General features: G+C 39.4%; 1 protein-coding gene across 2 annotated transcripts; it reads left to right on the top strand.

The window, feature by feature from the left end:
* Positions 1–797: 797 nt before the first annotated feature.
* Positions 798–27,391, top strand: LOC5513310 (gamma-aminobutyric acid receptor subunit pi). Of its 2 annotated transcripts, none has more exons than XM_032382800.2 (10): positions 798–1,144; positions 6,329–6,421; positions 16,982–17,043; positions 17,373–17,489; positions 17,713–17,780; positions 24,001–24,218; positions 24,517–24,599; positions 24,672–24,809; positions 25,373–25,725; positions 25,991–27,391. In XM_032382800.2, the coding sequence occupies exons 2-10, from the start codon at positions 6,357–6,359 to the stop codon at positions 26,324–26,326; spliced, it is 1,440 nt and encodes a 479-aa protein (XP_032238691.2). In that variant the 5' UTR covers positions 798–1,144; positions 6,329–6,356; the 3' UTR covers positions 26,327–27,391. The 2 variants fall into 2 exon arrangements, with proteins under 2 accessions (XP_032238691.2, XP_032238689.2); XM_032382798.2 differs by lacking the exon at positions 798–1,144 and adding an exon at positions 3,210–3,807.

The following is a 27,391-nucleotide window of genomic DNA, read 5'->3' as shown; positions in this document are numbered from 1 at the left end:
TTTCTCTATTAAACACTCTTTTCTTGTCAATTCTTCACTGCCAACTTGTTAATCTGTTAATCGTTTTATGTAGAAAGTCAGAATAGTTTTAGTCCCCCCGGCTTTTCCAAGTCCCCCCCCCAGTCCTTGTTGGAGCTACTCTGTCATTGGTTTTAATTCATTATCTGGCCTGGTAGCATGAGCTGGTCACGTAAGTGGTACAGATAGCGGGCAGCGTGTGACATGACGTCATTGACCACAAATTTTGAGTCGCCTTGTTTAGGACCAATTTCTTTATCTATGGAGCTCCGCGCGCGCTGGCTCCGCTAATATATGTTTTCCCCCGCCATGTATACATTGTGTGCTAAGCGCCTGAGATCGCATTGCCCCATGGGTATAACGAAATAAAAAAATCCACGTACTAAAAACAAATCCAGGCTTGGGAATTTTGCTTGTTGAAATCTTGTTTTTTCCCCCTGTAAACATTCACATGATCTCCGAAGATCAGGATCAGCCATTATACGTTGCCCATGAGCCACTGCGGTCGTAGACACATTGATTTTTTAGGGCACCATTTTCGAAATTAAGGTTTATTCAGTATGGAGAATGGAAGAGATCGTGAATTACTGAAAACTTGATCGTGATAATGAGTACATCATATCTTTATTTGGTAAAAGGAACTCACAAATCTCTTTAAACAATTAGATTTTGTTCTGTCTTGTCCACACACCCCCAGGGCCTAGAAGAGAGAGCGCTTTCAATGTGCCTAAAATGAAAATGAGATTAACAGAGTTGCGGATCTCGTGTTAAAACTAGATTTTTGGTTCTCTACTGAGTTTAGTGAAATCATTCCCTAAAAAAAAGGCTGTTTAAAAAAGCATACTCTAATAGATAACCACAGCGGCCGGAAATGGTATCTGGTTTTGAATGACGCATGCGTATTTCAGAGGAAAGTCCTATAATTTGGCCAAATCACCTGTCTGCGGACTGGCCGTTAATAGCATGCATTAACATGATGGCTCGTTTTGTATAGAGATCTGCTTCACCGGGAGCAACATACAGAATTGGAATGTTATGGTTCAAGTCGCTGAGTTTTTGAGCGAGCTAAGAGATTTTCAGAAAAGCTTAAGTTTGCACATGGGCCTTTTATTTGAAAATTTCAAAGGTAAGTTTACAAAATAAGCTAACCAAACGTGTGAAATTGCAAAATAGTAATTAATCCGTACGGCACATTATATCTAGGAACCTCTATAAACGAATTGCCAAACGTAAAGTCCTCGTAAAGTTGTCGTGGTGGTGAAAAGGTGTAGCCTATAAAACTCAATGAAGGTACCTGTTCCTGTTCTAATCCCCTTGAATACAGAAACACTTTGTTAATGGTTGAGGCAAAACTCCATAAAATTTTATTTTACTTTTACCTATTTTTTCCCGTTTGTCGTTTTCAGTCTAATTTAATCATTCTTATGTGTGGGTTATGGTGTTGACTATTTCTTTTGCGTATTATTTTTTTTGCCCTAAGTCTTCTCTTTGAATCAACAAATTAAGCCTTAATGGGTTACATAGAAACAAGAATGCTTCAAAGTGTGCAAAGACCTCCTTTGAGACAACTCAATACTTTAAGTCAATAAAGCTGGAAAACAGATATTAAAAGAAAGCGTACACAAAAGCGTACAATCTATTAAAGATTAACTTACTGTCTGTTATCTTAATTTTGTTGTTGTTGTAAAATGTAAATTATAATATTTTTACAACTAAATGATAATTTACCATATATAGGGGTATTTCTCGTGTGTTTCTTTGTAGTGGTTATAAAAAAAACTTGCATATCCGGCTACAAAATCGCACGCTGTTTAAAAGGGTTTCAACAACGCATTGATTTAGAGTGCTTTGGTTCAATATTGACAGAAAATTGACAGATAAGCGGATTGGCCGCTTTTTGGGTGGAATACAAAATTTTTTTTTTCTCTTTTTCTCATTCTACTTTCTTTTATCCCTTCATACCTTCTGATTTAATTTTTTGTCGGGTTTTGATATCTTTCTTTTGCTTCTTATTCACTTATTACTTGGCTAGTATATTTCGTTGTTGAATGTTGACCTAACTTAAAAATAAATGGCATTTAGCGGGTGGATTGTGCTTACCCCAAAACCGACAACACTAACAAAAAGCATCAAAATCCATGTTTGGAGAAGCACCGTACCTTTACCTTTACCACCGTAGCTTTATTTTAAGAGGGTAACACTTAAAATTGTGGCCCTCCGTAAAAACAAACAAACAACCAAATTACAATATAATCAATAATAAAATAGAAAATATTTATAGTGAAATAGATTGAACCATTGAAAACCAAGTCCGAGCCTTGTCATTGGGAGGTAGTGTAAACGCATTGCAGCTTTGAGATGGGGGGGGGGGGGGGGGGGAGCTAGTTGGGCTGCTTTAAACAACCCCTTTATGTAATCTATATTTTGCATTAGAAAAATAATTGGCATATTAATCCTCTTTTTTATATTCTGGATCAGCCACTGTTTTTTAATGGACTGCCTTCAGGTTTGTAAAGAGCTTTAATGTAAAAAAAAACGTCATAAGACACGACGCAATGAACATGAAATCAATTGAAAAGTATAATACTTAGCATCGTGGTAAATAAGGGTTAATAAGGGAATCTCACAGTACATAACAAACAAGTGACACAAACTGAAAAATGATATAGTTCCTTTTCTGGAGAGTAAGAATGCACTGCACCAGGAAATATCACTCACTCGAAAACCTTTTCTTCACTGAAACCTCTCCCCTCCAACGCTTTCAAATGCAAACGCCACTGCCTCGATAATACTCGTAAAACACGTTTTTAATGCGTAGTAAACAACCTCTGTCAAGAGGCACACAAACAATAGCCCCGAATAATTGATAATTTACACTTGTCTATGTCTTTTTACGGTCAAAATTAATGCTCATCAGCCCACACGTTATCGCCAGAGCATTATGTCTCAGTAACTTGCTAGAAGCAAACAGAGAAATTGATGTTTGTGCTGTGAAATCTGTGATGCCTTGTCTGATTTGCTACTGTAGGTCATAATTGAAGTAGATTACCGGCCGTTATCAGAGAGATGATTATCACGTACTTATTATTGATTGAGAGTTACCGCTTTTCACCCTACTGAGAACCGGACTGCTGAGGTTTATTTTTTTATTCCTAAAGCTCGCTTAAGATACATGTTTACATACCTTAAATCCTCCATGTCTTGCTTTTAAAAAAAATTGTGTTTTTGGGAAAACGTCCTTTTCCTGTATTTCTTTAAATTTAATATGCCGACATTTGTTAGACGTTTATGTTAGCAATTCCACGCACATGATTTAAACCATAATGCCTACAACAGACAGAATTCTATTGAATTAATTCACAGCCAATAATATTATACTTTCATTGCGAGGCATAAATGCACATCCCCCATACCATCGCAGTTTTGTCTTCTCTCCACAGGGGATAAGCGCGTTAGTTCTGATTATGTTATAAGAGGAAAAACACAAGTTGAGCGACTTTTACTAAAACTATAATGAAACACAACTTGAAGATTCTCTTAGGATCGACTTTTCTTTCTTTCAAAATGAAATTTATTTGCGGTTCATAAGTGTTCCAGGTGACAATTTCTAAATTCCCCGGTAGCGTGTTTGGATGTGTCTTCTGAAATAGTGACGGCCTCGGAAGCAAAAAAGCGACAGTTCTTGAAATTCTTGGTTATGATTTCTGGTAAAACACCGCTTCGCTGGAACACCCTGGCGAGTCGTAAACCCAAAAGAACTCATAGGAAACAAAGATTATTCTCCAAAAAGTAAGAGATCACATTTTTTTTTATTTCTTTTCTTAAAATTAAACAACAAATCGTAACCATAAAATTCTTTTACCCGTTAAATAAATCACGAAAAACATCTTCCTTGCTGATCTAGGGGAAAATAGTAGAAAACAAAAGGAATTCATTTACACTAATATGGTATATATTCTGACTTAGCTAAGCAAACAGAATTGTAGGTTTGTTTATCTTGATTAAACCTGCACTCTTGTAGTATTATACAGACCGCTCGAGTGTTCCTTGACCGTAGTATTATACAGACCGCTCGCTCGAGTGTTCCTTGACCGTAGTATTATACAGACCGCGCAAGTGTTCCTTGACCGTAGTATTATACAGACCGCGCAAGTGTTCCTTGACCGTAGTATTATACAGACCGCGCGAGTGTTTCTTGACCGTAGTATTATACAGACCGCGCGAGTGTTCCTTGACCGTAGTATTATACAGACCGCTCGAGTGTTCCTTGACCGTAGCATTATACAGACCGCGCGAGTGTTCCTTGACCGTAGTATTATACAGACCGCGCAAGTGTTCCTTGACCGTAGTATTATACAGACCGCGCGAGTGTTCCTTGACCGTAGTATTATACAGACCGCTCGAGTGTTCCTTGACCGTAGTATTATACAGACCGCTCGCTCGAGTGTTCCTTGACTATGGAGATATAAGGATTCAGAGCTATCACATTATATGTTATTGACCCCATTCACGTTTGTTCCGAGTACTTCATCTGCATTTGTTAAAAAAATTTTACAGATGGCTTCAATATTCAATAAAACCGGAAAGATGTTTATTGAAGGCGGAAAATAAATAGTTGTAATGAGCAGGTGGAATATCGAAAAGAGGAGTACTTGTACACATTGTATATAAGCTTGATTCTCACAATGTTCATGTTTGATTGGGCTTGGCACTATGAGCATAACCTTAAATTCAATACAAATTTTCGCAAAAGCATGACAAACAAACAATTATATTTTGTGTGAACTCTTTCTTATAATTCTATAATTATTGCTAACGAAGAACAATGCACAGAAAAACCCTTTTGTGTTTTGAATGAGAATAATCTTATGATGTATATGTTTTTAAGGAAAGAAATCTTCGTGAAATCTCTGTGAATCGCATCTTGATCAACAATTTTTGCCGGCCATTTTGGAGGGAGAAAAAACGTAAAAGTTACCATTAATCCCTGAATAACAACGTTGAATGTTTTTCAAATGTTGTTTATTTTGAGCTACAGAAATTTTTAATGAAAGAAAAAAATTGCTGTTGTGATAACAAACATCTTTCATAAGGGAGTTGAATTTTGTTATTATTATCTAATCAAAAAAGAATTAACTCTTGATGACTGAAAACAAAAGTACGCAAAATCACGCAATCACTTTCTCGTGTAAGCGTGGGATATTTAACAATCCCCTTACTTGATGACTTCTAGACGGTATTAATGATCCCCTGTTATCAATATCTCACGCACCCTTTAAAATCAAAGCTCGGGATGATCTCTCATTTTCGAAAGAGTGGTGGCGTATTGTGTTATTCGTCGTCTGTTGAAGTTTGAGTGTTGCAATATGCACAATTTGTCATCGCTATAGTCACTCTTGTCTCGCCGTACACAAGAGCCAGTACTGTTAACACCAACTATATTTGTTATTTCACAGAAATCTTTTGAAATAAAAAAAGGAGTCTAAACATCTTTTATTGACGTGGTTTCATGATTTTGATAAAAAATGCATATATTTACTTTTGACATCACTGCTAGAAAATGTGAACATCTATATTTAATATATTACAAAACGTTTGGAGTGATCATTAGAAAAGGGCCGACCAGGGCCAATAGTGCAATTGGCTAGGATGTGTCTTGGAGAACAAGTCACATGGAAAATATTTTGAATTCATCCAAGCTTGGTAAAGCCACGAGAGAACCATAACCCTCTGCGCGCGTGGTCAATTCACTGTGACCTGATGGAAAGATTCTGTAAAAAGAAACCAGACCAATAAATCTTATGATACCACAACGATAAAAGCTTACATACTAAAATCAGATTTTCTTTTCGCAGAATCGAATGAGTGTTTATCAAAAAAGATAAATTTCATAAAACGATTGTATGAACCTATTTACAGCATTTATTGTTTTGAAAATCTCTTGGGCTGCCGCTGTCGAAAAAGCCACATTAATACTCTTATTCGAACACTTTGCTCGAAAACAAAGTACATTTGTTAATGGATCAATGAAGAGGTTATAGACACTAGTGCATTTTACTAATTTCGTTTTGATTCTAAAGCACGTACAACCACAAAGCATGAATTATTGAACTCGTCGTAACCGCTTAGTGTACAGTATCGAACTTCACAAAAGCAGTGACCAATGACAGAGACCAGCTAAAAATAAAAACTACAAAAACGCGTCACGTGATGTCGTAGCGGATATCTCAGATGGGATTTTGCGGAGATACGCAGCTCTTAAGTTCTTCTAACATCCGTGTAACATCTCCTTGGTTTTGTGCCTCCACAGAGTGTGTTTATCTTGGTGAAAATTCTACATGGATGCTTGCAGGAATATGCTGATCACCCTGGTTGTTATGTTTATTTACAACCTCTTTTCAAGGTAAGTCTATATTATTGTAATGTCGCACATAAAACCTGTTTGGAAAGCGAAAAATAGGTGCTGAAAAATTTTAAGCTGTTGTTTTTCATTACTTATGTTAAAAAATGGCGATTTGTGGAAACCAAAAATATTATAATGAAGAGCAAAACTAATTTAAGAAACAATGTTATTTTGATTTTGTTTGCATGAACGTAGGTTTTTTTCCACAAATAAACAGTTGGAATTACCGAAAGTTTAGATTTTAAATAAACTAAACAGTGGATGCAAAATACTAGTATTGTATCATCTGCCAATAACCGCCAGCGAGATAGTAACAAAAATCTTACTTAATCGCGCAACACTTGAACTTTTAAAAAGAGGATCAAGCAACCGGCCACAAGTTTGCTAAGCAGATAAAAAGAGGTGTTTTAGCCTCTTACGCAACTGACAACGTGTCATTGTTTTGGAAGAATGATTGATGACGATACTTGCCCTTAGAATCAGGCTAGTTTATATGTCTTGATTACGTTTACGTTCCCCGGGAAAGAACGAAATAGGAAACTTTGGTACACACTAAGTTCTCATTGATATTTCATTGGCCGCGCAGCGACACGGTGAAGGAGGCCTGAGTAATAAAGAAATCACGGAAGAGTGCGTCATGTAAGGATTAATGCCACCCCCTCCTACCCCACACCCAACCTCATCTCCATATGTGGCGAAGATCAAGTAAAAGTCAATCGAGACTAAAACAAGATCAGACTCTAAACAACTTTGTTGCTGTTCGTAAAGAAAAAGAATTTTTATAAGACACGACATTAAAAATCAACGCAATATACATTCAGTATAAACAGTTAAGGTTATAATGAAAAAAGGAAAGGGGGGATAGATCTATGCAGAGTACGAAGACGAAAGTCTTAACCAAAAACCTGTTTAAGGACTTTTAGTTCGTTGTTTGGAACAAGCGACACATAATTTTAATCGCTGGAAATAAGTCTGAGTCGCATTATTTTAATTGCCAATAAATTGTTATCTTGATAATAGCCGGTCACTCTTTGTTTGCGGGATGGGATGCTCTCACGCACGGACATGAGGAGAAAATCAACTTCGACAGCCTATGGCACCATGCGGTGCCAGTTTGTTTAGTGGTCGGTAAAGGCGGGGGCACAACCCTCACGCGGTTAGGACTTTAAGGGATATTATTATATGGCAACGATCATACGCGCGCTCTGATTGGCTGAAAAGCGGGCAAGATCCTACGATAATGACCGGGCATTATGAAAAAATCTTTCTTTTGTGAGTTGAGAGTGAGACCGAGTGCTCGGGCGACCAAAGCAAAATTATTCTAGCGTTTTTCAACTGCCAAATCAAAGTCTGACAAAAAAATTATACCAAATATCGATACGCTTTACTATGACCGAAGAAAATCATTCACATAGTGAGTTTACTATCTAGAAGAGGACAATGAAGACAAAATACCCGAGAAAAACAACAACTCGACTCAAGTTGCAAGAACGGAACGTTTCAGCAGCAGTCCGGAAGAATTAGAGAAAAAACCTTAAGCGATATGAAGTGTCGTTTCCTTGGAGAGATAAACAAGATAAATGTTGAGTGGAGTCTTTAGCGCAAAAAATCCCACAGCCCTTCAGAGAACCATGTGGTGGTTTTTCCCCCTGCATTCCGGGTTCAGAGCCAATGATGAGAGCCGCAAGCTGTGTTTGGGAGATGTTTCTTTACATCGGGAAGCTATTTGTCACTAGCGGGTGTATCGTTTCTTAGCTGAAGGAACGATGAAGAACGAAGAAAGAACACCGAGACATATGAGACGACTATATTCTTTATCTCAAAGAACAACAACTACAAGTCTACGAAACTCGTACAAGCGTGTCTGCGCACGTGGTGTGTGACGTCACCGGAAGTTGTATAAACCGGATATCGTTACATCTCCCCTTCCAAAATTAAACAAAAATACACTAACAAAATGTCACTGTCTTGGAAAATAAAACTATTGAAAACGTACAGGCGGTTTCACAACCCTTCCTGAACTCGTGCGTTGCTCCGCTGGGACATCGGGGACATCCTGGGCAGTATTCTCAGGGGCTTTCTCTGAAGGTTGTTTCTCCTGCTGCTGCTGCTTGTTTGTCGTAGGCATCGCCGGTTTAGCAGGTCTGCTTGGGGGAAGGGCATTGCATTTCTATCTCTTCTTGCTGCGGTGGCTGCATCTGCTCTCTGGTTTTCCGCAGGTGTCGTCTGTTTCGTCGGTAAACCCGTCCGTCTTCAGTACGTACCTGATATGATCGAATATCAACTTTTCCTTCAACTCTTGCTTGCTTCAATTGCTTGGCCTTTCCCACTGTAGGTTCTAACTTCTAACTCCTTTGCTCCACGGCTGTAATTCAAGCTTTGCCTTGCCTTCTGTAGCGTGAGCTTCTGGCGTACATCTCTGGGCACTGATGGTTTCAAGAGTCTGCTGGAAGTTGGTAGGGAGTGTCTTGGTTCTCCTATTGAACAATATTTGAACTAGTGAATAACCAACTGTTTCGCTTGGTGTATTCCGCCAATCCAGTAGAGCCAAGTACGGGTCTTTGTTTGATTCTGTGGCTTTTTTCATCAGATTCTTTGCCGTCTTGATTGCATTCTCTACTTTTCCATTGGATTGGGCATAGCCTGGGGAGCTGGTCACATGTTCAATTCCACAACTGTTTGTAAACTCATGCGAGTCGAATGGCGGGCCATTGTCACTCATAATCTGGTCTGGAATACCATGTCTGGCCACGTGTGGTTTGATCTTCCTCATCACTTCTTTTGCAGTCTTGCCTTCCAACCTGTCAACCTCAAAGAAGCCTTAATAGTAATCAACTGTTAGTACATAGTCTTTCCTATTCAGTGCCTACTTTCTCCCATGAGCGGTTGGGGATTTCATGGCATATGATTGGCTCTTTGCCTTGCTCTGATAAGTGACTGTTGCAAATCTCACATTTGGCAACATACTCTTCTACTTCTTTATTCATTCCAGGCCAGTATAGGACTTCTCTAGCCCTACGGAGTCATCCCTGGATCCCTATGTGACTGGCATGTATCTTAGCCAACATTTCTACTCTGGAACTGTTGGGAATCACTAACCTCTCTCCTTTGAAGACCAGGCCGTTTTGTAGTGACAACTCATCTCTGATGCTCACAGGAACGTCATCCTTCACCTCTGGCCAGCCTTGTCGGATTATAGACTTCAGCTCTCTCATAGCTGTGTCCTGCTCTGTAGCTTGTCGTAGTGATGCTTGGGTAGATTCGGAGACAGGTAGAAACTGTATCATGTCAATACTTTCTACTTCTCGCTCAGTCGTACCTCTCATCTCTCCTAGTAGCATCACATCTCCTACATCATCTCGACTAGAACTCTTCTTCTGCCCTCGGAAGGCTCTGCTTAGGGTGTCTGCAAAGTACATTTCAGCTCCTCTCTTATAGTGGACTTGCAGGTCAAACTTCTGTAGTCGCAACATCATTCTTTGTGGGCGCTTGGGGGCACTAATGAGGCTTTTCTTGAAAATGCTTTCAAGAGGTTTGTGATCCGTTTCACCTTTTATTGGCCGTCAATACAGATAATGCTTGAAGCGCTCCACTCCAAATATAATGGACAGCATTTCTTTCTCAATCTGAGCATAGTTCTCGGTTTCTGTTAGAGAGGGTGACGCATATGCGATGGGCTGTCCCTTCTGCATTAGACAGGCTCCCATCCCTTTCTCTGATGCATCACACTGCAGCTCGACTTCTTCGAGTGGGTCGAAGAACTTCAGGACTGGTGCTTGTGAAACAATCTTCTTCACATTCTTGAAGCTTTAGCCTTGTACTTGCTCGTCCCAGTGGAACTGGTTCTCTTCTCTGAGCACTTCGCGCATCGGTGCAGCTGCTTCTGAGAGATTCGGTGCAAACTTCTGGAGGTAATTTGCCATACCAAGCAACCTCTTGATATCTTGCTTGTTTGTTGGTGTAGGCATTTCTTCAATATCCTGTAACTTGTCGGGGGTCTGGCTTCAACCCGTCTGTCGATACCACGTGACCCATGAACTTGACTTCAGCACAACGCAGCTTCAGCTTCTCCCTGTTGAGTTTGATACCCTTTTGGCGACAGCGCTCGAGGAGGGATCTCAACTTGGCATCATGATCTCTGATGGCTTCTTCTTTGGAGTCACCTTTTCCGAAGATAAGGATGTCATCGAAGATTGGTTTGAGACCCTCCAGGCCTTCTAGTGCTTGTTCCAATCTCCTCTGGAACTCTTCGGAGGCTGGGGCGACACCGAACGGCATCCTCGTCCACCTGTACCTTCCCCATGGGGTACCAAATGTAGTCAGGAAACTACTCTCGTCATCCAGTTGTATATGCCAGAATCCGTTCTTCGCATCTACAACACTGAACACCTTGGCATTAGTAAGCTGCGGAAGTAAGTCATCAATCACTGGTAGAGGGTATCTATTCCTCCTTAACGCTTCGTTAAGGGGCTTCGGATCTATGCAGAGTCTTATCTTTTCGTTAGGCTTCTTGACAACAACCATTGAGGATACCCATTCTGTGGGAACATCTACCGACTGAAGGACTCCTAACCCCACTAACCGATCAATTTCGTTTTTGAGTGGTTCTCGTACTGCCAGGAGCACTTTCCTGACTGGGAAGATTACAGGGGGGACAATTGCGTCGAGCTCTAGGTGTAGCTTTTGATCTAGTTTACCCTCCCCTGTAAACACAGCTGGAAATTCACTAACTGGGTCTTAGGTTGGGCTTGAGTCTGACAAAGACATAATGTTCTCACTGTTCACTGTCCTTAGCTTGAAATTCTGTACGGACTGTGCACCTAGCAGTGGGGTGTAGCCTCTAGGGACTATTGCAAACTTCGTGAGCAGTAGATCATTATTCTTTGGGTTGAGGGTTTCTATGTTGACCACCCTAGCGGTTTTAGCTCTGACTTGTTAAACATGACTAGTGTTGCGCTGCTTTTCTGTAAGCGTTCCAATTTTGGGTCATTGAAACTTTCTTATACAAATCTTCTGGCAAGATATTGACTGTGGCTCCACAATCTAATTGGAACTTGATTAGCTCATCACGAAGGCGCATGTGTGCATAAATTTTCTTAGGGCTGAGTGGATTTGTGTTCAGAGTGTCCACAGACTCCACAGTAAATAATGCACCATAGTCACTGTCTCTTTCATAATCAAGATTGTGTATTGGTTTCTTACCCTTCTTGCTTGCTTTTAGAGCCTTACATGCTACTGAGAAGTGATTAAGTTCTCCACATGTATCACATGTTTTCTGCCAAGCAGGGCATTTTTCTTTAGCTCTAGGGTGTAATCTATGGCAGAATTTACATTTGGGGTGGGGATTTGATTTGCTGCTATCCGTATGTGGCGGTTTTCTGGGTTCCTGCCTTCTACCCCCTTTTGACCCTGTTTTTCTGCGCGGGGGGCCTGTGGTAATAGCGCTTATTTCGCCGGATTGCTGGGACATTTCCTTTAGCCTTTTAGCAGTAGCTTCATTTGCACGGCATATGTCAACACACTTTGCTAAGGTGAGTTTAGCTTCCGTCAGCAATTTCTTCCTAATACTGTTGTCGGCTATTCCGACTACGATTCTGTCCCTAATCATTCCATCTTGCAATTCGCCGTAATTACAAGTTTTAGCAAGTGATCTAAGTGCAGCGATAAAGCTTTCTACTGACTCACGATTTTCCTGGTTTCTTCGGTTAAACAAATACCTTTCATAGATCCCATTCGTTTCTATAACGCAGTGCGCTTCCATGAGCTCCATAATGCGACTGATATTTGTTTTGTCCTCTTCGTTTGCAAAGGGCAAACCGTCGTAGATCTCAAGTGCTTCGGGACCAATGAATGAAATCAAAGTAGCCGTTCTCAGCTCCATTCTCTGTTTATCTAGTTGCGAGGCTATTTCGTAGTTTATCCAGAGCCTTTTAAAGGTATTCCAATTGTTAGCTAAGTTGCCTCTCGTCTCTAGCTTTTGCGGTAGTTGGAGGTTGGTTTGTACAAACCCATGCACACTCGTCGACTCTTCGCTTTCGTCTGGCATTTTGGGTCCTCTTCTCACTGTATTCTTTTACAGAGACTGTGAGTCCTCTATTTCTGACACCATGTATCGTTTCTTAGCTGAAGGAACGATGAAGAACGAAGAAAGAACACCGAGACATATGAGACGATTATATTCTTTATCTCAAAGAACAACTACAAGTCTACGAAACTCGTACAAGCGTGTCTGTGCACGTGGTGTGTGACGTCACCGGAAGTTGTATAAACCGGATATCGTTACAGCGGGGAGGGTACGGGAGGTAGTTTGTCGCGACCGTTGAAGGCCGTATCAGGTGAGACGGTCGGAAGGATAATCGGACGAGGTTAGCTAATTTGTGATTTCGGAGCGGTGAGAATTTAGATATCGAAGTGAGATTGGACTCGAAGGCATCTAGGAAGATCAGACTAAAATGGTGCGAGGAAATTTTGCAAAAAATATTGAATTCCGGGCAAGCTAGAAGCGAATTACTTCAGTTTTTACGGCAGCCTAGGGCCAAAGTGTGCAACCTTTCTCTTTCTTATGTACAAGGAGAAACAGAACAACGTAACTCTCAGAATGCCGGCCCAAATGGCTTGAAACTGGAGAGCTGTGTCATATGCATCTTGTAACTTGAACTAGACGCTGCACCAGCGTTAACTCGGGCTACAAAAGGAATCACCGAAAAATGTAGTTTGCATTTTGTACCTGCTGATGAGCTGATTTCTAGGGGGCTTGTACACTTAAAAGCCCCGTGCAAAATGTGCCAGCACCAGCCAGCATTTCAAAGGAAATGTCAAAATGAGAAACTTTCTGACATTTCCTTTGTCTTGTGGTCAGTCGAGCAAGAATTCGCCAGCAATGCAGGCTTGTGTTGGCGCAGTATGCACGGGGCTTTACGCCGTAATACGGCGCTAGACATACTAAAGAGTATGGGATTTAGCATAACGAGAATTTGACTCTTTATTGGGATAAGACACGCTCGCTACCGATAGCGGGCGATAAACGAGGGATAAAATGCTTGAGACACTGTTCAAAATTGCATACAAAACAAAAAAAGGGATTGTAAAAACTAGGAGTTTATTGAAAACCAAAGTGTGGTGGCCCAAAATGGATTCCGATGCGGAGAAGTTGAGTAAATCTTGCTATGGTTGCCAGGTGATGGGACAATTAAGCCCAACCTGAACCTATGCAAAGAACAGAACCATCCACAGGTCCATGGCAGGACATTGCATTAGACTTAATGGGACCTTTTCCTAGTGGTGAGAATGTACTGGTTGTAATTGACTACTATAGTCGAAATTACGAAGTTGTAATCATGCGATATACTGTGACTTCAATGATTGTGGATGCACTGACTGAAATCTTTGCAAGGTTTGGAAACCCTTACACTGTGAAAGCAGAGGGCGGGGCTCAATTTATATCTGCAGAGTTTGAGAATTTTTTTAACAAGAATGGTATTGTACACAGAAAGACACAACCATTGTGGCCACAGGCCAACGGGGAAGTAGAGAGGCAAAATCGGACATTCCTGAAAACCATTAAAGTTGCCGCAGTGGAGGGAAAAAGGTGGCAGGAGAAACTCGCTAAATTCCTCCTTGCATACAGATCTACGCCTCAAGTGAGTACAGGGGCTTCGCCTGCAAAGTTAATTTTCGGCAGAGAACTTAAGACTAAACTACAAAAGTTGAGACCTGATGCTTTGGTGTTGGATGAAGGGACGAGAGAAAGAGGTTGGGAGCAGAAACTGTTGCATAAGAGATATGCTGACAAAAGGCGTGGTGCAGTTACAAAGAAACTGAATCCAGGAGATGGGGTGCTACTTAAGAATACTAAGACCTCTGGAAAACTAGCACCTAATTTCGAACCAGATCCTTATACGGTTGTAATGAAAGAAGGTCGTGAGGTTTCAGTTGAATCGTAGGACGGTGTTGTTTATAAGAAGGATAGCTCTTTTGTTAAACCGTTTATACCAGCAGAAACTAAGGAGACACCAAAGCAGAATGAAGAACAGAGCGGAGGACTGAGTGACAAACCGGATAATGACAATGATATATATGTGCGTCCAAGGCGAGAAACCCGGATGCTGGAGAAGTTCAAGGACTATGTACTTCACTTGAGTTAAGACAGGACTAGAAACACTTTGATTTGTTTACAGTTAAGACAGGACTAGAGACAGTTTTTAATTGCTGTTTATTAATATTCATCTGGAAAGGAAGGGATGTAGTGTAATAAACCGGAAGTTGTTTTAGACCGGAAGTGATAGGTATGTAGGACCGCAAGGCATAATGGGTGGGGTAGAAGACAGGAGCCCGCCATGTTGTATGGTTGACGGAGAATATAAAGATTTTGTTCCTGTTTTATTTTTGGTCGATGTTAAGAGCCCTCTCCGCAGGTCAGGAGGAAAAGACAACGCTTTTTTTGGTGATAGCGGCGACAAACTGCGTTTCCTAATGTTGTCGAAATTTCCAGGACACGATCGTATGTAACACTCAGACCCAACGAAGACAAGGCCTGGACTAGATCCCTACTTCTGGTCTTTGCATGAACAAGAAGACCTGTATATATGGCGACCGGTGTCTCTCGCAGCTTATTCTGACGCTCTCTTCCGGCCTTCTTTTTGCGTCGCTTAGGGACGTTCTATTGAAGAAACTGGGCGATAGTTAGCCCCCCTTGAGAGGAGGGCAGGTTGCTGGACTGTGACTCGATATCAGGACCATACAGAATCATGTTGACTAGAGCCAAAAGGGATTTCGGTACGGACTCTTTTTGGCAGTTCTCGTTGAAATTACCATTAAACGTATTCACAATTCCAAGCATATCTTCTCTCACTATCTTTGCAAAACCTGCCTTCTTGTACAAATGGGTTAAACACTTGCTGTGGTATTTCCCTTCTAAGGCGACAAGATCAGTTCCTTTACTCAACTTCGCGATCAGCTCTTCATCTCTAATCTTTAGCACACGTTGAAAAATCTTTGGGCCTAGTTCTATGGTTTTAAGTTTATGAAGAAGATTGCGACTTGTACCCGTCTCATTACAAAGAAGGCTGGAAGGCCCTTGGGAAGAGTGCTCGATGAGCAGGACCGCGTATATTTTCATGTGACAGCTTGATCATCTTCGTCACCAACGCTGTACCGACTACAAGTTCGATGTAGTCTGTTTTGGGCAGATAGCGCAGAGATCCCAGTCAATTTCCTCTTGGGTCATCTAAAGTTCCTAAGTTTATGTGTTATTGTTGGTAATTACTAACAATAAAAGACCAAAGAAGCACAAAAGCTTAGACGGATTCAATTAAATACTTAGAGTACTTATTTCCGAGGGAAAAGCGCGGTCTGTATCTTTTGACAATGAAAGAGCAATACATGTCAAAGTGTCTAGTTGTTGAGAATTATTTCGGTAATTTCGTAATTTGGTTGTCAGACACGCTCACGATCATCCGGGAACTCGAGATTTTAGGCGGAAAAATCGATTTATGGCGGGAAAAAAACTTACACGCGAAAGATATTTTAGTAACGTTATTCGTTATACACCGTAAAAAGTAGTGAGAAACAATAAAATGTCAAAATGCCGTTAAAAGGTTAACCACCAAAAGAGGAGATAATGCCCAATGCTTTAATCAGTTAATGGAACTCCAATATCTAGAGCTAGGATGACTCATGCTCACTGCTATCTCATGCAGATTAATTGCAGTCGAATGTTTCCTATTATGTCTCTCAAGTTCATAATCATGAGCTAATAATATATAGATTAAGGCATTGCCTAAAAGCGGAGCTCCAAACGACCAAATCTTTGTCCATTCTCGCTTAATAATTTAAGATATTTTAAATATTATTATTTTATTTCTGTTTTTGACGATTTCAACGATTTCACAAATCACGCGCCCAATTTGTTAAACCCCCTTCTCCCCACATAACATACACATAACAAGTTTAGCTGTCACACGATGTTTCGACGTCAGGGTAGTTTTACTTTTAATGACGTCATTGATGACGTCACGCATCACGTGACCATATCTTCGCACCGCCCTTGACACATACACACCGACGGCATATTTATCGCCCTTAATTTTGCAATTTAAAATGACAAACAGTAAGCACAAACCAATGTGCTTTTTCATCATTCAAGTGGTGAATTTTGTCTAGATCTTGACATAATTAAAGTTCTGTTTCTGATCTGTTTCGTGACAATCGCCAAGTTTCAGTTCAGTGAACACACTATCATGCACGCACAACCGGATGCCGAAAACAACTTCCGGAATATATATTTTTTCTTTATTTCGAACTATTAGATTGGCGAAGAAAAGGCCATAATAATAAATAAAATATTAACCTCGTACGTTCGGTCATTACAGGGAAATCTCGGACTGAGGCCTTGATGTATTGACCGAGGCGTCTCTCGGTTAATAAGTAGTATATAGCGTGTCTTTAAAAGTAGCGTGACTTGGATGTCCTTGGGAGGGGGGGGGGGGGGCTATTTTTTTTAAACATGCTAAAATCCTTTGGTTATAACCTAATGTTTTTTTGGTAATCTTTCTTTTACAGAAATGAAGTTACTGGTTTTAGCCAGGATTACAACAGAAATACAAAGCCTTCGAAAAAAACACGTAAGAAAAAATAAGGGACTATTGATTTGCCACAAGCTTGGTGATAAGGAAGGTGTATTGGATAGCACACTCTTTTAGGGTACATTCAACCCCATCACAGGTTTTTTTTTCAGTACAATCTCTCTTATACAAACCATCCCTTTTGACCGTGCTGTAAAGATTTCCCACGTAGTTGAATAAGAAATAGCCCTAATTTTTTTTTTCATCTCAAGTGACTCTTTCTTGTGTGTTGTCTCCGGATCGCTTACTGGTGTACTAGCTTCATCAGATTCCTATACCTCCTGTCTATCGCAGATGACGATGTTAATCCTGTAAAACTATGCCTCTAGGGTTAAAAGATAAAGACAGAGAGCAATCGGCAACTTACTCGACAGTGTCGAGAATTCTACGGGAAAGGCTACGTGACGAAGAGACTTACGACAAATGGGTTCGTCCAAATGACACAGGTATACATGTGCTTAGCTAAACCCTACTATACTACTTGCGACTTGTTCCCAGTAGCACGCGGCTTGTTGTTCCCGGAGGGGTAGAATATTTTATGAACCTTCGAAATGCTTTCTGGAAATGCCTTGTTGAAGTAAATCGACGAAATTCAATAATTGATTTGAATATTTGGCTAAAATACTTGGCTGAAGTAAACGTTTAATGTTTAATGTAATTTGTTTGCAGGAGATGCAGTTGAAGTGCTGGTCGAATTCAAGGTTATGGCCTTTGGAACAATAAGAGAGGAAGACATGGTAACAATAGAAATCAACAAGTTAATCTACTTAATCTAGTTAATCGATAGTCCACATATTCGGTGTATAGTGATAGCCGCATAATCTACCACTAAAAGAAGTGTTTAGTATAAGTATTTTTCCTTAAATATTGGTATAAAAAGTAGGAGACAGAAGTTTTGGATGATGCACAAAAAATCGATCGAGTTCGCGCTTGCAAAGCGAAAGCCAAAATAAATTTGCCACAATGTCTTCCACTATATAAATAATAGAGAATATATAAATAGGTGTTACATTTTATCAATCGAGTGTATGAAGCCGTCTTTTTTCTACCTCGAAAAAACAAATTTAGATTCTTCAAGGAACATGCTTTTTGCAGAAAATTCCTGACAAAGATCGCTATCCTATTTAATCACCAGCTAATCTAGACAGAGATGGCGGTCATGTTGGCAAGCGTAATGGTGCTCTTAACGTTTTTATTACATTTGAGTGCCTTGATCTGCGCTCAATTGTTCTTTCCACCACTATTTGCCAGAGAAAGCTTAATCTAGCGCTCAAAGCAAAGCATGCTTGGTCGGTTTATGCCCATCTACCGACCGATTTATGAATCACCTTATTTGTGGCAGTCGCGATCTTGGCCCCTCTGTACAAGTCGCAATTATTAATTGCCTTCCGCAGTAGCCTTGGCTGTAACCCAGTATTTCTTGACGCTGAGAAGAAATATATGTCTCAGACAATTACGAGAAAGAGACACTCTGTCAATTCGTCCTATAACGCCAAGAAGAGCCCTCTAAAGTGCATAACGACAGAGGTGTTTACGTATTGGACGATCTGACCTGGAGCCATCACGTAAATGAACAGGCAAGCAGAGCTAATAAATCATTAGGCTACATCAATAAAAATACTGGATCTGTAAAAGATACTAACTTAAGGCGCTTAATATACATATGTCTATAGTCCGGCCGCTGTTCGGTTATGCCTCGCAAATCTGGGCGCTTCAATCGGTGCAATCATCTCTTGTATGAAAAGAACGCAAAGGCGTGCCTACATGGAAAGATTACGATTTTTAAATTTGCTACCTTTGATATACTGGCTTGTCTACAGCTTGTTTTCCTCGTAACTGTATTATTATCGGTATTTTGTCGTGGAAAAGATAATAAATATAAATAAGTTAATGCCAATAATAGCAGAAAAAGAATCAAGAATCGTCAATTGTAAATATGTCACTCCTCCCTGGGTCGATGGTAAAGTTATACATGCGACATAGCAAACTAACAGAAAAAAGTCAATCCTAAAGGATAGTTCTCTGCTGTGGGTTAACTTCGGCCTCCTGCGCCGTGAGGGCAAATACTTAGTCCACATCTGCAGACTTTCAATCGGTACTTTAGTCTTTAACAGATAGATTTCTACCGGATGACCATGCCTTACAAGCGCATTGTTGTACATTCAGCACCTGATATCTCCTTTCTACAAGGAAACATCGAGTGCGCATATCATACTTCCGTCAGGGAGCCCAAATCAAAGGCACGAATTACAAAGAGAATAGAAATTTGAGATAAATGGTCCAAATGGGTATTTCATAAGGAAATATAATTGCATTTTAGTCAATCAGAATATATAATAGGCAAGATCTATTTGTGTTCTTTTCTGTCTGATGTGCACCTTGGGAGGTTCCAGGATTTTCAAAGGGGGCGGGAAAAGGCCATCCGCCACTGCAAAACGCGAGGCCATAAAACTTTCGAAGATGAAAAGCTGCGTGAAATAAATTATTTATGCATAGCCAATGTATACTAAAAAACATTAGAATGATCATGTTAAAATATAGTAAACTTTGTTTACGAAATAAGTTCATGAAATGCATGCTTAAGACAACCTTAATAAGGCGCCAACGTGATCGGCCATGTTTTTTGTAGCTGCCAAAGTTTGGCTAAAATTAATTGTGTAGCCTTCGTATCTATCGTATTTATCGTTCGATTTCTATCATGGTATCTTTGGAGGATGTTAAAGCCCTGATCAATAGTGAGTTGGAGCCTTTCAAGGCCAAATTAGCGGATTTTGAAGGAAAGATCAAGGAGTTGGAGTCTTCACTGTCATTCTTGTCCGGGAAATATGACACACTGATCGGTCAAGTGCAATCATCAAACGGCAAACATAATGGCCTAGAAAAGAAAGTGAACGACCTCCGTAAAGATCAGTTTGATCTCGAGTGCTCTGTCGATGACTTAGCACAGTATTTGAGAAGAGATTGCGTTGAGATCTCAGGGGTTTTGCCAACCGAAGAGGTAACCTGTGAAGTTATTGTTCTTGCACTTGGGAATGAAATGGGCCTCGATCTAGAAAGCGAGGACATTTCTACGGCTCATGTCCTACCAACGTTTGATAAAGAGAAAGATAACAAGATTATTGTCAAATTTACGCGTCGGGATGACAGAAATAAATTCTATGGTAACAGAAAGGAAATCGCTTGCAGTAAAGTCTCTAGCATTTTCTTAGCTTGCCTTGGAAAGTGACAACAAAGTGTATTTCCGAATCTCTGACACCGTCCAGGAAAAATCTGTTCGGAACGATCAACAAGCTTAAGAAGAAATTGCAGTGGAAAAATATCTGGTCTAACAATGGTCGGATTTATTTAAAGCAAACGGCGAATAGTACAAAGACATATAAATTCGATTCACCCGCTGATCTTGCAAAGTTTGAGGCATTTATGAAGCTGCCACCTTCAGACCTGACTAAACAACTCCACTATTCACATACCAAGCCAAGCTAAGTATAGCATATTATTCTGAATCTAGAAGTAGTTATCTGCAGAGTTTAAATGTAACTCTAGTATTTATCAGTATAGAATTGATCTCTAGGGAATCTCACTTGTTGCTTACTTCAGCCAACATGCAAATTTCAACTTTTGTAATAATAATTTATGCTCTAGATAACAGTTAAAGGCTTAGATTTACCTTTTCCAAACCTATCAGATTTTGAACTCCGTAGGGAGATCGGTACTTGGATTTATGAGTGTAGTCAAACGCTAGCATCAAAAGACCTTTATGCAGACATTATGGAAAATCCTGATAAAAATGACTCTACTCCAAATGAAGAAGTGTTTTCTTATATAGAATCGAAGTATTATGATGTAAAAAAATACTTCAAATCTTTTGCAAATAGGACCTAATAATTTTTCTATATTTCATTGCAATACACGCAGCCTTAAAAAAATATGCCACTGTTAAACGATATTCTCACTATGTGTAAGGAAATGCCTAGTATTATTGCAATCTCTGAAACTAAATTAAATGAAAAGAACATTACCAGTATTTCAATCCCGGGCTATCAATTCATTAGAAAACACTCTCCAACAAATGCTGGGGGTGTAGGAAATTACATCAAAGAAAATATACAAATAATTAGAAGACAGGATTTTGAATTTGATTTTTCTGGTGTTGAAACCTGTTTTTTTGAGATCCCAAGAATTAACCAAAAAAATATTATCATTGGATGCATTTACAGACATCCAGAGAGCGATCTAAAAACATTTCAACAACTCCTTAGCCAGAAACTTGATTTAATTAATAGATCGACTATGTTGACATGCTATTCTCTCTCGGATATATGCCACTAATAACAGAAGCAACACGAATTACATACCATTCTAAGACTCTAATAGATCATATTTACACTAATGTTCCTAGCAAAACAATTAAATCTGGTATCTGTCTTGCTGATATCTCAGACCATCTCCCATGTTTCTGAACTTTCACTACTACCCTTTCTTCTTCGAAATGAGAAGAAATTTTACAGGGATTTCACCAACTTTAGAAAAGAAAAATTCCTTGAAGATTTAGAAAGAGTCAATTTTATGAAAATGAAAGTATGTCCTCTATTATCAATGTATTGCAAAAACTCGCAGATAAACATACTCCTATCAAGAAAGCTTCCAATGCCAAAATGAAACAACTCAGGAAACCATGGATTTCTAATTCTATCCTTGTTTCAATCAAACAAAGGCACAAATTATATAAATCACACTTTTTCAGTGGTGACCCTGTAATGATTAAACAATACAAAACATATAACAACAAATTAAACAGAATAATGGCTGCAGCTAAAAAAAATTACTTTGACTCTCAATTTTCATTGAATAAAAATAACTTAAAAATGACTTGGAAGCTAGTTGGCATGTTAATTGACAGGGATAAAAAGGAAAACACTTGTATATCCAAACTAATCTATAACAATAAATGCTTTACTGATACAAAAAACATATTTGACAAATTGAATGAACACTTTATCAATGTAGGACTAACTCTCGCTGATAAACTGCCAACTACGGATATAGAACCCACATCTTTTATTAAACGAACATTCACCAGTAGCTTCATGTTTAGGGGCATCTGTACTTTCGAAGTATCAGATCTTATTAAGAACCTTAAAGTTAATATAGCTACTATTGGTGTCCCAATAAAATTAATTAAACTAGCAAATTCAAGTATCAGTGAGGCAATAATTTCTATTTTTAATTTGTCCCTCTTACAAGGAGTAGTTCCAGATATACTAAAAATATCAAAAGTAACACCAGTTGACAAAGGCGGGGAAACGTTTGATCCTACCAACTACAGGCCCATTTCTACATTATCATCATTCAGCCAAATATTCGAAAAACTAGTCTACAAACAACTTTGCTAAAGCTTTGCTAAAGCTTTTGATACTGTGAATCATGTAATACTCTTAAGGAAACTTGAATCTTATGGAATCCGTGGGACCCCTCTAAATTGGTTTTCTAGTTATCTATCAAGAAGAAAACAATTTTTATCCCTTAATGGTACTGATTCTTCCCTAAAAACAGTGATTTGTGGGATTCCTCAAGGAAGTACCCTAGGACCTTTATTGTTTTTACTATATATTAATGATATCATAAATTCTTCTGATAAATTATTCTTCCGGTTATTTGCAGATGATACAAATGTCTTTGCCTCTAATAAAAACTCAAAAGATCTCGAAATACTTATCAACAATGAATTAAGCAATGTTAAGAACTGGTGCGATGCAAACAAACTGTCAATAAACTTTAAAGAGTAATTTAAAGAGAACTTTAAAGACTAATTTTATGATAATTAAATCAGCCCAAAATAAATTAAATACGTAAATAAAAATAGTACTTCCGAATGGTGATGAAACTGTTACCCTGGAAAAAAAAGACCATGTCAAATACTTAGGCGTTATTCTAGATGACAAAATAAATTGGAAGTACCATATTTTATATATCTCCTCCAAAATATCAAGAAATACAGGTATATTTTATAAACTTCGTCACTATCTATCCCCATCCCAACTTAGACAGATCTACTACAACCTCATATTTCCCTACCTTTCATATGCTACAATAGCATGGGGAAGCGCCTATAAATCAAATACAAAAATACTTCAAACTAAACAAAATCATATCGCCAGGGTAATTTTCTTCTCAACTTTATTTGGTGAAAATACAGAAAGTGCTTTACCACTCTTGAACCTTTTAGATATCCTAACAGTAAATCACATTTTTGAACTCCAAACTTTAAAATTTATACATGGCTGGCACAAGCAACATCTTCCCCCTATCTTTCACAACTCTTTCAAATACGCTAAGGACATTCACTCTTATAATACCCGTTATGCAGCAAATGACAATCTATACAAAGCTCGTTTTAGGACAAATACTGGTAAACAAACACTTCCTGTTATAGCGACTAATCTCTGGGAAAAACTGGCCCCTTATCTAAAACAACTTAATAAAAATATGTTTTGCAAAAAGGCCGAAAGTTATTTATTATTAAAACAAACTGGAACTCTTGACATAAAATTCTAACCCTCCCCATGTGTGCTTCTTGCTATGTGTTTTGTGTGCTTTTTCGCTTGTTTATCTTTTTGTATGTGTTAAGGCTACATTTTTCAATTCACTACAAGTTCTGGCTAGGGACCCAACTCGAAAACCATTTTGGTTCATTTAGGCCCTAGGCATTTCCTTACAATTATACTACTATATTTCTTCCTGGACTGACTCAAAATCTAAACATAGAAAATTGAAATGAGATATAGTCTCGAAAACAAATAATGTATAAATTAAGAATTATGGAAATGCGAATAAAGTATTGATTGATTGATTGCTTTCTCGTATTTGCTGTTTTGCTAGAATCAAAATGGCCTCTGACAGAAATTTTTTCATGTAATTTAGGGCTGATGCACCTTTTGTCTACCTCTTATCCATCAGGATTACTCGCTTGACATATTCTTCAGACAGTGGTGGCGAGACGAAAGACTAGCCCACGATGTAGATAAAGTTTTCAATATGGCCGCGAACCCCGGACAGTACTTTTGGACGCCCGACACTTATTTCGTCAACGTCAAAAGCTCAAAATTTCATCACGTTACCAGGGAAAACATGAGGACAAAAATTTGGCCCGACGGACTAATTTACTACAGTTCTAGGTATGCGATAACCCCGTATAGGAAAACAAAATATTATCCACGCGTAGGCCCGAAAATTTCGGACAAAATTAGTTTTGCAGTATATATGTACCGATTACAAACATACATTCTTCAAGTCTTCACTGATATACAATCATTGTTTGGTAGCTCAATACTTTCTTTAACGGCTGGTGATGCCTGTTTAGCAATCACGCCTATCTTGTATAAGTCAATCACCCTTAGCAATATTATAATTATAAACGTTTATTAGTTATTGTTTTTGTAGTTTTTGCTCAACAAAGTCTTATTGTCTTTGCAGAATAACGTTAACAGCGTCGTGTGAAATGGACCTCCGTTTTTTTCCTATGGACACACAAGACTGCGTGCTCAAGATTGAAAGCTGTAAGTAACAGCTATCGCTTGACAAAAAAAAAAAACGATTCACGCAGGAAAAAATGCGTTACTTTTTTTCAGATGCGTATACTGTGGAAGACGTAATTTATAACTGGAATAATCGCGGCACTACACCTATCGAGATATTCGCGGGAGAAATGGCGCAGTTTGATATGACCGAGGTCACAACTTCGAAACTCGAGTCCAACAATAGCAAAGGTGATGATGGTGTCGCTGATAATGATAGTATAGTAAGCGATAATGATAATGATGATAATGACAATCATAATAATAGTATAGTTAAGCGATGATGATGACGATGATAATGACGGTATAGAAGGGGATGATAATTATGATAATGATTGTATAGTGATGATAATAATGGTGGTACGGTAATTGATGATGATGACGCTGATGATGGTTTAGTAATTGATAATGTCAATGATGATGTGCATTGGGCGCGTAGAAAAAAAAATAACTACTAGCTGATAAATGAAGACCCTCAGATCGCGTGATTCTCAAAGTAAAGAGCGCGCACTGAGCCAATCCGAATCAACATAGTGAGTACGATGTATAGATGATACGATGATAGTCATGATGATGGTCACAGTTATATAGTGAAGAAGATGATCATGATGGTTGTGCCAATAATGATAATGATGAACATTATGTTAGTAGTGATGGTTTGGTGTTCTGACACGCAAAACATACTGTATTAACCAAAAAATGAAGAATATTTTAGATGACAATGCAGACCATGATAACCTTTTCCCTGTTAACAGGCTCTTTCGATAGTCTTCGCGTGTCGTTCAGGTTCAAGCGCCGTACGTCGTATTTCATTGTGCAGCATTACGTTCCTTCCGCGTTTATTGTCTTCCTCTCTTGGCTCGGCTTCTGGATCAACAAGAATGCCGTGCCTGCGCGCATCTCTCTTACAGTCACCTGCATCCTAAGCACAATGGTCCTTTTCGAGTCGATCAACTCATCTCTTCCACGAATATCGTATCTCAAAGCAGTAGATTATTATCTTATCATCTCCTTTATGTTCATCCTGGCGTCCATGGTGGAGTACGTACTTGTGTTGAACGTCACCGATTACAAGCGTATTACCCTAAGTAGGAAGCACAGTTTACAAGTAAGTCGTCAACAAACCTGCGATCAATTTGCTTTATTAAAAAAAAAATCCGGGGCGCCAACGGGGTAGGGGTAGAGAGAGAGAGAGAGAGAGAGCGACAGGGGGGGCAGTTATAAGAAAGTTTAAAATTTTATACCCGATAATACGAATCAAGGGATATACAACCTTAACGGAACGGTATATGTAGTAAGCAGGGAAGAAAGCGGTGCGAAGCGCGGCAAGGAATACCAGATTTAGCCTCACTACTATGCTCCTCCATTTTCAGATTACTCAAAGTATCACCCTTACTGATGTCATGGACCAGCCATGTCATTGTCGAGAGCGGTCTAACGGCCTACCAAGACCTCGACGAGAATTACCGGTGCCCAATGGCTTTTCTGACGCTGATCACGTGACCAACATACTTCCGTTGCAACGTTTAGCGTCGCACAAACAACAGGAAAAGCACGAGTACAATTTTGGCGATCAGCTTTCTAGTAGTAGCTACGAACATTACGCAAAGAAGTCTCATTTCATTGACCATTGCTCTAAGAAGGTATTTCCACTGCTGTACGCGCTGTTCAATATCGTGTATTGGTCATATTATTTGCCGCAAGTGTGATAGGGCGTGATGAGAATGCGACAAGGAGGGACTGCTCCTCGGGTTAGGGTTGAACCCTGTGGCACGTCGTCATTTGTCATATTAGGCACTAAGGCATGTGCAAAAGACCCGCGGGTCGCCACAGGATGCGTAAAACACTCGCGGGACGCCAAAGGACGCGTAAAACACTCGCGGGACGCCACAGGATGCGCAAAAAACACGCGGGACGCCACAGGATGCGCAAAACACTCGCGGGAGCCCACAGGATGTGCGAAAAATTCGAGCTCACAGAAGAAAAGAATGACTGTGTGACGTTACGGGTTGTGTGGAAGATTCACGGGACGCAACTGAATGTACAAATGACTCGCGGAATGCTGTAGGATCTGCAAAAGACTCACGAAACAATACGAAATACGTAGAAAAACATGCGCGACCTTGCCCGAAGCTTTTGGTATTTGTGGGGTGTTAAGGAATGAGTTTCTGGAAGCCGAATGTGCTGATTTTAAGAAGACCTGACGAAAAGAAAACATTCGAAAAATCTTGAGAAAGCCCAAGTAAAAATAGTTCGTGTTATTGATTAATAAATATAGATCTGAAAGTCACTTAATGTAGGGATAGTCAGAGATACAAAGACGCTTATAAAGAGATAAGCTAAAAATATAAAAAAAGAGCAGGTATCGTAACTTGCCATTTTCAAAAAGAGTGAAAGGCTCGCCCCAGTCCATCACTTGTTTTAAATTTCGAGTTATCTCTATTGGCATTATCATGATACAATTTTCCTTATTCTCCTGACTTTAAGAAAGTTTGGAAGCGCTATTCTTAGATATCTGTTACTTCTGACCAAGGGATGGGTGCTACTCTATAATAACAGTGCGAGATGGCTGTCGTTTTTCTAGAAAGCCTGTGGCGAGCTTACGGGAAGCATGTCATATATCAAAACGTTTAGGTCTTGTTACCTTTTCAATATGGAGGATGGCCGAGTAAGCTAGAAGAACGACAGTTTGATCGACTATCGACCGGTTAAAAACTATTGCGTTTGATTACTTATTATTGGTGAGGCATCACATGAAATGAGCAAACCATAAA

The sequence above is a fragment of the Nematostella vectensis genome, chromosome 6, assembly GCF_932526225.1.
Source record: "Nematostella vectensis chromosome 6, jaNemVect1.1, whole genome shotgun sequence".
Classification (NCBI taxonomy): domain Eukaryota; kingdom Metazoa; phylum Cnidaria; class Anthozoa; order Actiniaria; family Edwardsiidae; genus Nematostella; species Nematostella vectensis.
Note: the sequence above shows the minus strand (reverse complement) of the source record. Positions and strands in the feature narration are given on the sequence as shown.